This window comes from Xylocopa sonorina, chromosome 15 (genome assembly GCF_050948175.1).
Source record: "Xylocopa sonorina isolate GNS202 chromosome 15, iyXylSono1_principal, whole genome shotgun sequence".
Taxonomy (NCBI): domain Eukaryota; kingdom Metazoa; phylum Arthropoda; class Insecta; order Hymenoptera; family Apidae; genus Xylocopa; species Xylocopa sonorina.
Window position 1 is genome coordinate 5,578,917 of NC_135207.1, and position 11,832 is coordinate 5,590,748.

An 11,832-nucleotide genomic window follows, 5' to 3' on the forward strand; every position below is an offset into this window, starting at 1 on the left:
TTCTTCCTATCGCCGTTGAGAAGATTGACACGATATCGTAATGCAGCGGACATGGCACAAGAGTCCATCAAGACTCGAAAACATGGTCACACGAACAGAAGAAAGTTCAATGTAACACGAATTATTTAATACGCACGCGATTTTCGTTTTCCTTTCACTGTACGCACAGAAGCGACACGCAGGGAAGACCAACAATTTCTTTATTTTTTTTCCCCTCTACGCACCTTATGTAATTGTTTTTCCGTTTAAGAAATTGAAGAAAAAACAGTAGCGATTCGATCGTTCAAGGGAAAGGAGCATAGATCCTTGATGAATTTTTCGCATGATCTAAGTTCTCGTTTTTTTTCTCCGCCGTCGACGAATGGAATCGCACCGTCGTTCTACGCGATAAAACCAGGTCAATCTTATTTACCAGTACGCTCGTTAATTCTTCGCCGATGGTTTTCTATGGTTTTCGGTTCGGATTTTCAATTTTCAAGGGTGCCATCGCGGTTACCGGAAGTGGAACTATTCTGCGGTCAACGGAGCACCGAATAAGGGGTCCGAAAGGGTCGATCGCTATTGGTGAAAGGGGTCCGTATGCAATGCAATCGTTGTACCCCCGCCTCATCTGTGGCTCCCTGGGCCTGGGCAGGGCACCGCTATAAAAGCATACTGCGTCGCCCCTCAGATACGTAGTGTTTTCCCGTGTACTGCACAAGAAAAATCGCCCAGAATGAAGTTCGTCGTAAGTTGCCAACCAGCCACGAACGTGTCTACCACCGTTCGGCTTCGTTCCTCGCACTTTGTCCATTTTGCAACGTCCCGACTGCGGACTTGGTCCTTTTCCCGATTCTCTCCGCGTCGCTTCGATCCTTTTGCTGCTTTGGAAGTAGACGAAGCCAGCGACAGAACTTGGTAAACGTTATATCGATTCATTTCTTTGTACTTGCAGATTGTTCTGTTCGCCGTCATGGCTGTTGCCAGTGCCTACCCTGGAATCTTCTCTGCACCGGTAAGTTACTGAAGTTTCTGATAATTCCTCGACAGCAGAATTTCGAATCAATCGAAGTATGCTCTGTACAAGCATGGTTTACAATAATCTCTTAATGGTTTCTTCTATATTTCTCTGATCGCTACCTCGAACCATTTGAACACCTGTAACACTGTCCTAGAGGGCGTAATACTTTAATCGCATAACATCTTCGGACAAAGTAACAATTGTTGACAGTACTGTCTCCGCTACCATCGAGACAGCGTCTACTCCGTAATCGAATAGTAATCATCCTATTTTTAAAATTTTAACATCCCCTCTCTTAACTTCTCGACGTCCAAGTCTCAGTGGACTGAACTTGGACAGCAAAGGACTCGACTCGAAGAGATCTCTTCTCTAGGTCTAACGTAACTCTCTTCGCGTCTCTTTCACCTCGATCATCCTCTGGTAATCTAGTTTCGCTGGGAACTTTACTTCACTCGATGTTCCTCCCGGCACCGCGTCCTCGTTAACCGAGAAACTGGACACACTCGGTGGAATGTAACCAAACGTAACGCAAGACTCCGTCTATCGGGGGTGGGTTGAACGTGTCCAGCTGATGAATTGAAACGAAATCGTGATTTTTGAAACACTTAGGTTGCGCAACCATGGCCAGCGCCCGAGGCTTGGCCAGCACCTGCACCTTCGTACGTTAAAGTCGCTGCGCCTTCGTATTATAAGGTTGCTTCAGCACCGTTAGTCAAGGTATCGGCGCCTCAGGTAACGTCCACAATAATTGAACTTAACGCCATCGTATCAGGTAACGACCACCAACGAGGGAACAATTCGTCAAACGCTTAACATCTCGACGTTACAAGTTTACCATTCGAACTCAGATCCACAAGCATTACTCTTCGATCGGTCGCACAGGAGTACACGAACCATTGATCAATTTTACCAGTAATTACTGTGTCTCGAGCCATCTACGTTCATTCCCAAAATCGATCTCTCTTTCTCTCTCTCTCTCGAGCACTTTCATCGTCGTGATTCGCTCAGCGATCCCATAGAAATCGGCACCGTCTCATCGGCAACTCCTCGCTTTCCAAGTTTAATGGCTCGTCCAAAGCGGAAGGTCAGTTACGACCGACTGAACTTACCGTCCCCGTTCAACGAAATCGCGGCCCCGATCGTCGCCTAATTGAATCGTTCGTTAACCAATAGATCTGCAGGCTCTTTGACGCGATTGGAGTCGACCAGCCAGCGGGCGATTCCTAACCCCTTGTGCAATTACGCTTCGCAACGTGTCGCTCTGATTCTCCGATCGCTTACCGATTTGCCCATCGATAATCATGAACGCGATTAACGACCGCCGCGTTTTTACACTACCACCAGTCGTGCCTTAATTACTCGAGCAAATTTACCAAGTCACTCCGCCGCACAGTAGTCGTTCGCAGAGTCGATGGAAATGATCGTTAAATTCACGACTGCTCCGTTCATCCATGGAATGGTGACTTTAACGCTGTTAAAAATCCCCCATATAGGTACATGCTCCGGAAGTGCATCAAGTGCTCCAGATCCCGCAGCAACAATCGATTCCGCCCCCACACCCCCAGCCCCTGAGCATTAAGATCCCGCATGTGCCCACCGTGAAGATCCCGTACCACGGACCGAAGATCATCCAGCCCCATCTGATCGGCGTCGAGCAGTACGTCGAGCCCGTGAAGATCGTCAAGGCCCCCATCTCCCACCATCCCTGGGATTAAGGTTCCGCGCGGCACCAACTGAACACGCTGGTCCAGGGTGATCCGTCCTGGACGAGCCGTCCTGAGGTGCATCCGGAGTAGCGACGCTTTTACGAACAACGATAACCACGGCCAATATCGAAATTCTCCTGCGGCGGTAAAGAAGCTCGGGACGATGTACATTTGAAGCATCGACGTCGTGCGACTGTCGGGGCAACGCTCGGGCCCTTCGTCCAAAACGGGACGCGGCTCCCCTCCGAGGATCGAGCGGAATTCGAAATTCACTCGGGACTACGCGGAGGAGGGGCGTGGGACCAGTAGTAAATCTAATATCAGTATTATCCAACGCGAAGCAGAAAACTCGAGCCACGGACGAGGGGCGTTGAGTTTGCGGGAAGATCGACGCCCTCAGGATCGGCGAGCATTTTGGACCACCCGAAGACCTCAGACCAGGCACCCAATCTTAAAAAAAAGTTTGTCTATCTCTTTTTTTTTTTTGTTTGCCCTCACGGAGAACAACCACCACACGACCATATACACGTATACACGAGCGCAGCGATTTCTATACAATCTCACCTAACCTACCTGCCCTCCATCCCACTCCGTAAACTCTCTACTACTTTTTTTTTTTATTCTCTCTCTTATCCCTGGACGACACGCTAAAAATTCTTGTTGTGCGGCATGTGATATTGAAGAAGACATCACGACATCGGAGCGTTCATTGTATATTTCCTTCTCTTCTTTCCGCCTACTCCCCCAAAACCCCTACCATACATTTTGCAACAACACTTTTATTTATTTTCTAATAAAAGTTAATTTTTATGTCTTGTGATAAAACGATGGTGTACTGTTTGTCGTTCTGTTCGTTCCTTAAATATCGTCGCGACGACGGCTCGCGTTCTGTCCGTCTGCTTAATAACGTGTACGCGTTACGTTACGAGTTATCGTCATTTTAACGGATCACCGTATCCATGCACGGCGACAGGCGGCTTTTGAACCGCGCACACGTACGCAACACGGAAGTTCAGTGATACAAATCAATCTAATGTCGCCAGGGTAACGAATCGTCCAAACAAAAACGTCCCAACCTGCTGCCATTATTTTCTCAGTGCATCGCGTCAGGAGACAGACACGTCGAGCGGTTTGCGGCGAAACCGATCGATCGCATCGAACTTCGCAACGTTGAGAAAATGTTTTTTCAATTAAACGAAGTCGCACGGCTCTCTGTACGCTCTTCGCACTTTTTGAAAGCGATTCCGCGGAAATCGGCTCGAAACAAACGAAGAGCGCGGTGTTCTGTGCCAGAGCACAAATTCTTCGAGACTAATTGGTGGAGACTATTACGGCATAGGAAATATTTCCTCCTCGCAGCCATTGTTACGCGCCGCTGTTGGATAAAAAGCGCTTAAGAGCCACCGTGCGAATTACGCAACGAGAAAGCGCCACGAATCATAAATTGTTCCATTTCGTTGCAGCAATTGCTCATTAAAAAAAAAAAAAGGAAAAGAGAAAAAAAGAAAGTAAAACGTGCGAAAGTAAAGCAATTCATTTCGGTAACGTTCGCTGAAGAATGGTCGAAGGTGCTGAAATGGAGAATCGACGACGCGTTTAACCACCCTCTCGTCGGATCGATGTTCGATCGATGTCTTGTATAACATAAACGTCTGCAACCGTCGTGCGCGGCGTTTTCGCTCAAACAGACCGGAAAATGATTAATTCGCGCGGCGATCGAGCCAGGATAGGATCGACCATTCGCACACGTACGTGTGTACATCGATTATAAATGTTCTATCGATCCTCGCGTTCTGTTCTGCGTTTCACTCGGTTGTATAATCGGCTCGATGTTAGTAATCTAATAAATTATGCTCGAACCTCTTACTGACACTTTTCACGTACCAGAGAGCAAGTAAAACGCTTCAACCATTCCGGAAGAACATCGCTCTGCGCCCAATTCCACTACCCGTGAAGTTTAATGATTCTTACGTAATCCAGGAATAAACGCAGAACTGATTAATGCGAGCTAACTCGTGCCACTTGATTCTCTAACTTTTCTTTAAAACGCGATAATCTCACAAGCAGACTAGAAGAACTCAATTTCATCTGCTCTCGATTACTTTGCCAAGTGTTTAAAAGGAGCAAACGATAATCGAGACGCGAGATCTCTCAAATTCGCGTACGATCGCGATCTAAACCGTGTCGATTTTATTCGTCGTACGTGTCAGGTGCCGTTTCTACCTGACACGTGAGATCGAGACAGGGAGAACGACGCAGAGAATTCTAGTCAGAGATCGCTGTCAACGATCACCCGCGGCGAACCACTCGTTCCGATCGAGTAGAAATTTTTTTCCACTCGATATGTTTGCTCGACGTTTTCTTCGCCAAATACCTTCGAGGCGTTCCCATATTGCTCGCGTCGCGGAAAAATCGACGGTATGCGTTGCTTACCCGGAGGCAAATTAGTTAACCGCGAGTGATTGAAACGCGGTCGAAGATATTTGCAATTCAAGAGGGCAATACGCGCGTCCAGCCTTCGTTTGAAGTCCCTCGACGCGTCTGACTTGGAACGACTGTTCCACTGATAATCTACCTCTAATTTGACGCACTCCTGGAAGAGTTCGACGCGATACACTTCGATGTTCTCCATTTCGACGTCTAACGACAGCGTGTCGCCGATTACGTTACATTCAGAAGACATCGATTAACTTACTCCAGTTTCCAGGTGCACAGGCCTCATCGCGATTGGAACAGCGGTTTTATTCATTGATTGATCACCGTCAGCCTAGTTCCCTGTTAGCAGGGACATCCAATTACGCCTGTCTCACTCTGAATCCATCGCGTAACCCGTTTCATTGTTATCGAACAGGTGCATCGAATGGAAAGTGTCTTTAAGCGATGTTTTACGCTCGTTTCTCTTTACTCGACGCATCAATTTCCCTGGATAACGCTGGATAATGTTCCACTTAGAGTGGACGCTCTTTAACGATTATGCGAATGAATGACGGCGGTACGTGTGCCTTACATACCTTCCACTTTCTCCCTGTACCGCCGTCGTTTCTGAAACGAACCAAGGGAACGATTAGCCGTATCGTTAATATAGATACAGCAATTAGATTGTCAGGCGAATGCTCAGATCTAATTACATTCGGTTGTTTTCATTAAGAAGCAAAAGTTATGTAAGTCTGACGCAAGGTAGACTTCCGAACGTGGATGATATCGTGGCATGAACTTTTACAATTCAATCGTTCGACAATCGCGTTTCCCACAGAGCAATTCCTTCCGTAACGAGAAGCAAACTTTCTGGAGAGACTCCTCGCAGCGTGAACGACGACGATTATCGATCACGCGGCTCAAACGAGCGGTATGTTTTAGTGATAAACTTTGCATACGTCGATAACGGCGAAGGACGATTTGTTGGTACGCCTTAAACGCTCTAATGATCGCCTTGGACATAGCAAATGCAATTTCAACAGTAACGTTCAAACGCAACTCGTCCAAAATACTCGATTCAATAAAAATTTTCTTTCAAAGAGTTACACTCCCTTCTCGCTTTTCTAATCGGACCAACACTTCGTCCAACGTCCATCGATCATTAAAAAAAATTACTGTCAGCTTAGAAAGGACACTTCGCGATCCACGATGCTTCAGATCGCTCCTCGAGATCCACGATACAGCGGTGTCGTCAAATATTCAGGAAGTTAGAGCCAACGGAGAGAGCCGCCGTCCGCGAAAGGCCATTTTTAGCGAGGTGAGAAACGCGGGTCGAGGTGAACGCGACCGTAGACGCGAAAATAGACAAGTTTCCCTGCCTAACGAGAACCACTGGTAAAGCAGGAAAATGTGAACGTATGGATAGCGCGTTGTCCCTCGAGGTTATTCAGTGTCGTCAGTTCGATCCGGTCACTGGGCCATTCAGCATGACCGAGCGCAGTGAGTATATCCATACGTTTTATTCACCGTTTCCGCTTTGTACTACCCGCCTGTGCATCCCTATCAGTTCTTCATAACCTATTCTGACTTCGTCCCTTTGTAACTCGCATCAGGGTTCGACTTCAGTCTCTCTAATTAGCGACTGAAGCTCAACAATGGTTTGCGTCGCGTTATCAACAGAAACTCTTCTATCTTCGATCCCTTGTCCCACTGAGAAGTAGAACTTAGCGTCTTTAGAGCTGAAAATGCAATTTATATCGTAATTGCTCGAACCTAACGAGGTTTAAAATTGTCTAGGAGATTATTTGATATCCGTCGCGCCATCGTGCTGACTCATTCCAGCAAAATCAGGATCGTTTATAATCTTAATCGCTTAATCGCGGAAGTAAAAACCTCGCTTGTTAACCAGCTCGCCATTCGTTCACCGTCACTTGCGTGTAGCTCAACGAGTCTTTATTCGCAGAGGATGAGACGCAGTCCATTTACACGATCGGCAGCGATCAGAACCTGGTGCCGATAAGATCGAGACGCGCCTAGTAAGTGATCGCGGGATTTACGTCCGGCGTGGTTGCCTCTCTGCTTACCCGTTCGCTAACTCGTGTATCATTACACGCAATGAGCAGCCGTGCCGAGGAAACCGCTAATTCAAGCCCGCCAATTAGACTCGATCCTCTTTTATTTTCCAGCCTGAAGCGACGGAGACGCGTACCGAATTTAACGATGATCATATTGTTCCTCGTGATGGCCTCCGCCATTATAGCGGCGCTGGTATTCTCTATACTGTGTAAGTAACATTCGTGGGTACACGATAGCGATCGCACGAAGGAAAGGAAGCGTCTACGTGGTAAATAAATATTTATGCGTTCGAAAATGAACAATTCCCCGGATTTTATTCGTTCGAATTTATCAGATAGATTAGAATCGACGCGCATAAAATAGCTGCTCGTGCTTTCATTTAACGTAACGTTATCGAATGTGGGTTAAAAAATTTCCTCTTGTCCCGCAGATGCGACCTACCGACCCGCGAAGCTTTGCGAAACCCAGAACTGCGTGCGTATAGGTAAGCAAAGAACGAGGAGCACGCTCTAGCGTTAATTACAATTTTGGGAATAAGTTTTGTGATACTCATTCGTATCCCCGTAGCTGCTAGCTTGAAGGAATCTATGGACACGTCCGTAGATCCTTGCGACGATTTTTACCAGTGAGTAAACCAGGGTCACCGCCTCGCACGCCCCCACGTCTATAGCACCGTTGCAAGGGCACAAAGTTACGATCGCACAACTGTTTTTTCAGTGTCGCGCAACATGACAGAGTTACAACACGATCGCCTCTGCTCTTTGCTTCACTGGCAACAAGTGCACACTGTCCACGTGCATGTGTGACTTGCGAAACGTTTAATTGACACCCGTTCCCCGACGATTTCCATCCTCGTGGCACTAATGGCCACCGCTGTTCCAGATACGCGTGCGGAAAATGGTCAGACGAGCATCCCATACCGGACAGCAGTCTAACGAATTCGTGGTTCGACGAGCGCAGAGAAAGGGTCCACAGAAAGATCAGAGAACTGCTGCGAGAGAATTCTACGAGGAACGATGCACCCTGGGCGGTCACGCAGGCCAAGACGTTGTACAACAGCTGCATGGACGCGCGTACGTTCGAGCACCCCTTTGATTATCTTTTATTCCTGAATAGGATCTCGAGGGAATGCGGTTTTACTGAGGTTCGATTTCATTTCAGACTCGGTGGACGAACTTGGACTGACGCCACTGTTCGAGTTATTGAGGGAACTCGATTTACCATCGGTGCCCGCGGCGTTCACCAAGAAGACGAACAGCAGTTACATCGAACAGATGGCCAGGGTGAAGAAGATTCTGGGAAGAGATATATTCTTTGGCTTTGACGTTATTCCTGATCCTCGAAATACCAGCAAGAATATCATGCTGTTCGACACACCGATCACCAGCAGTCCTTTACCCAAGTACCATTTTTATCGCTCTCCTTTTCATCGCGCAGGGTCAGCTGACTCAACGTGCTTTAAGATAACTTGTTTTATAATTTAATTTAACGAACAAATTGATGAACAAGAGTCACCTTATGGTTGGTAACTTTTTATAGCGACAAAGAGGTGGAGAAGCGATTGCATACGATCAGATCTCGCTTCCGGAAGTTGGAGGACGAGGAAGATGGTGAGGAAGATGAAGAGGACGATGATGACAAGCTGAAGAAGGCAGAAAAAGCGTACATAACCGACGTTATTAAGCAGGTCGTCAATAATGGAACCCTCGACGCTTGCTCCTTAAACGATGAGTCCTCGTTTCCCGACGAGGAAGAGCTGGAGGAAGTCGCCGAGACTCTTTATGAATTGACCAGCGCATTTTATTACGTAAGTGCCGCATTTGGGTAATGGAACTTGTTAGAGGAGCATTACCAATTACGATAATTGCGTCTTAAACTTATTCGTAATTATTGGTACCGTTAATCAGGTGTGTATTGATCATGGTAATTGGTAATTATAAACGTTACATCCTTGTAGTTATCCCGTCTGGAGAGTAATCAGAGCGTCTGGGACGAGGATCCGACCGATGATGACTACATGCTGGTGGACGATCTTCAGAAGTTGACCGACGGGTTCGTGACGGAAGTTAACTCGACCCTCACACCTAAGCCATTATGGCGGCCGTTCATCGAGCACGTCTTTAAGGACATCGACACATTAGACTTGGACGATAAAGACAGAATATTGGTGGGCGATTTGGAATACTTGAAGGAAATCGCTCTGATGTTGGCCCTCACCGAGGAGCAAGAATTAGGTGAAGCCTCTCTTTAACTAAACTTATTAAAGGATCGATTACTTTACTTGATAATTGGTGTTGATATCATTCTAGAGACCTACATTTGGTGGGTGATCGTAGACATCGTAGCACCTCACTCGTCCGACAATTTGAGAAGAATTTGGTTAAATTACGTCAACGAGATGACGAGCGTCGAAATTGGTGAATCGAAGTCCCTGTTTTGCGCCACTGCTGTGAACGAGCTGATGGGTTAGTGGAGTAGTATCTTATTTCGAGGCTGTGTCTGTCGAAAAGGGAAGGCTGTGCCGGCTAAAAGTGTTCGAAATCGTTCGCGAAACACGACGATCTCTCATCAAGGCCCGCTATAATTTAGGGATGGCGGTCTCGTGGCTGTTCGTGGACCCGTCCTTCCACGAAGATAAAGGGAAGAAGGTGTTCGAGATGATGGACGACATAAAAGAAGCGTTCGCCTCGTTGGTTTTGCAGACGGACTGGATGGACCAGCAGACGAAAATGGCCACGCTCGAGAAAAACAGGAAGATGGAGTCGCAGATAGGCTTCCCGGATTGGTTGTTCGATGAAGAAACACTTAACGAATATTACGAGGGCGTGAGAACTTTGATACTCGTTTTCATTTTTAATCACGCATTCATAAACATAAATTGACTCGTATATTTTCAGATAGACCTGTCAGAGACGGAATACTTGAACAATATGGTTCAAATTGTTCGACTGATGTCTCTGTCCGAGCTGGAATTAATCCATGATATCAATTACAACAATTTGTCGTAGTACGAACTTTATTATTAATCGAATGCGCGTAAAACGATGGAAATAGAGATTGACTGCTATTCTTGGTGATTTTTCAGCTGGGCGACCGATCCAACGAACGTAAACGCGTTTCACACATATCAGTTCAACCACATAAGTACGTAACTTTCGAAATAATTGCAGCATAGATCATCTAATCGTTCTAATCGTGTAATTACATGCGATATCGCTTTTCTAACACGCATGCAGCTGTGCCAGCGGCAATTCTCCAATTTCCCTTTTACGAATTGGGTCTCGAGTAAGATCGAAATTAACACTGCACGAAACGATCGCAAATCAACGCTTTTCGCCAACAATTCTGGATCACTTCCCGATTTCAGGTCCCTGAACTACGGCGCCATAGGCACGGTGCTTGGCCACGAATTGACCCATGGATTCGACAACAACGGAAGACACTACGATAGCAACGGAAACGTCAGACAATGGTGGACCAACGACACAATCTCGTTGTACACCGAGAAAACCGATTGTTTTGTCCAACATTATAACAGCTATTACGAAGCTGAAGTAAGTCGGCTAATAACGGCTCATGTAATTAATTTTATTTTATCTCATCTCGTCTCATCATCAATCGACCCACAAATCGTGTAGGTTAAGCAACAGTTTACAGTAAAATTTTATCTTTTTACATCGTCTTCACACATAGTTACGTCATATAGACAGTAACTACTGTCTATAATTGTCGCTCGTTCGAACCACTCCCACAATTTATGTCAGTCGGCACGAGAATACGGACAGGTTAATCGAGTGTCTGTTCGAGCAGGTAGACGATTACATCGACGGTGAACGTACGCTGGGCGAAAATATAGCCGATAATGGAGGCCTCAGGGAGGCTGTCATCGCTTACGAAAAATGGAAGGCCAGACACGGTCAAGAGGCCCTACTTCCGGGATTCACTCACCTCACTCACGAGCAGCTTATTTTCCTCGGCTTCGCGCACGTAAGGCGTCGTCCTCCACGCACAAATCTTAACCGATGATTGCTCAATCGGAAGTTCAATACCCTCCAAAGTGACGAGGAGGAAAGTCAGGCTGTCCGTCGTGTAATAAAACGGTCTCTCGCAGCATGGGAACGAACGTTTTAGAATACGATAACGAGGATCGATTTCGAGGATGTTAAATGATTCGTAGAAAATTCGAAAGGTAGAAATTTCAGTCACTTGGAATTAATTGAACGGCCCACGGTGAATATTGATAACCCTCGCCTCATAAATATCGAATTATTCTATTCGAAGAAAATTTTATCCGACACGATGAATAATTCATCGCGCGACAAGTCAAACTCGCTCATACATATTTATAAATTGTTCGTATTCGATCGATTCAACTTTTCGTTATATTTTCTTTCGCTCAGATTTGGTGCGAGGCTTACACACCGAAATCGTTGAAATGGATACTGCTGGACTCCCATTGTCCAGGACACGTGAGGCTCCACGGAGTACTTAGGAACTCGAAGGAGTTCAGCGCAGCGTGGAACTGTCCTGTGGGTTCGAAGATGAATCCCTCAGAAAAATGTAGACTATGGTAACAGCAACGCTCGTCGCTGAAAATTTATTCCTCTCGCGGTTTGCTGAATCTTCTTCCTCTAA

At 46.5% G+C, this 11,832-nt stretch overlaps 2 protein-coding genes across 3 annotated transcripts; both read left to right on the top strand.

The window, feature by feature from the left end:
* The first annotated feature begins 457 nt into the window (after positions 1–457).
* Positions 458–2,881, top strand: LOC143430795 (uncharacterized). Of its 2 annotated transcripts, XM_076907217.1 has the most exons (4): positions 458–727; positions 935–994; positions 1,610–1,732; positions 2,494–2,881. In XM_076907217.1, the coding sequence occupies exons 1-4, from the start codon at positions 716–718 to the stop codon at positions 2,713–2,715; spliced, it is 417 nt and encodes a 138-aa protein (XP_076763332.1). In that variant the 5' UTR covers positions 458–715; the 3' UTR covers positions 2,716–2,881. The 2 variants fall into 2 exon arrangements, with proteins under 2 accessions (XP_076763332.1, XP_076763333.1); XM_076907218.1 differs by lacking the exon at positions 1,610–1,732.
* A 3,576-nt stretch (positions 2,882–6,457) lies between these two features.
* Nep5 (M13 family metallopeptidase neprilysin 5) lies at positions 6,458–11,775 on the top strand. Its single transcript, XM_076906940.1, has 17 exons — positions 6,458–6,621; positions 7,085–7,157; positions 7,308–7,405; positions 7,628–7,681; positions 7,765–7,822; positions 8,080–8,270; positions 8,359–8,599; positions 8,737–9,004; positions 9,155–9,431; positions 9,507–9,662; positions 9,787–10,022; positions 10,095–10,204; positions 10,283–10,341; positions 10,434–10,482; positions 10,565–10,751; positions 11,008–11,184; positions 11,598–11,775. Exons 1-17 carry the CDS (start codon positions 6,540–6,542, stop codon positions 11,769–11,771), a joined length of 2,490 nt encoding a protein of 829 aa, XP_076763055.1. The 5' UTR covers positions 6,458–6,539; the 3' UTR covers positions 11,772–11,775.
* The last annotated feature ends 57 nt before the right edge of the window (positions 11,776–11,832 follow it).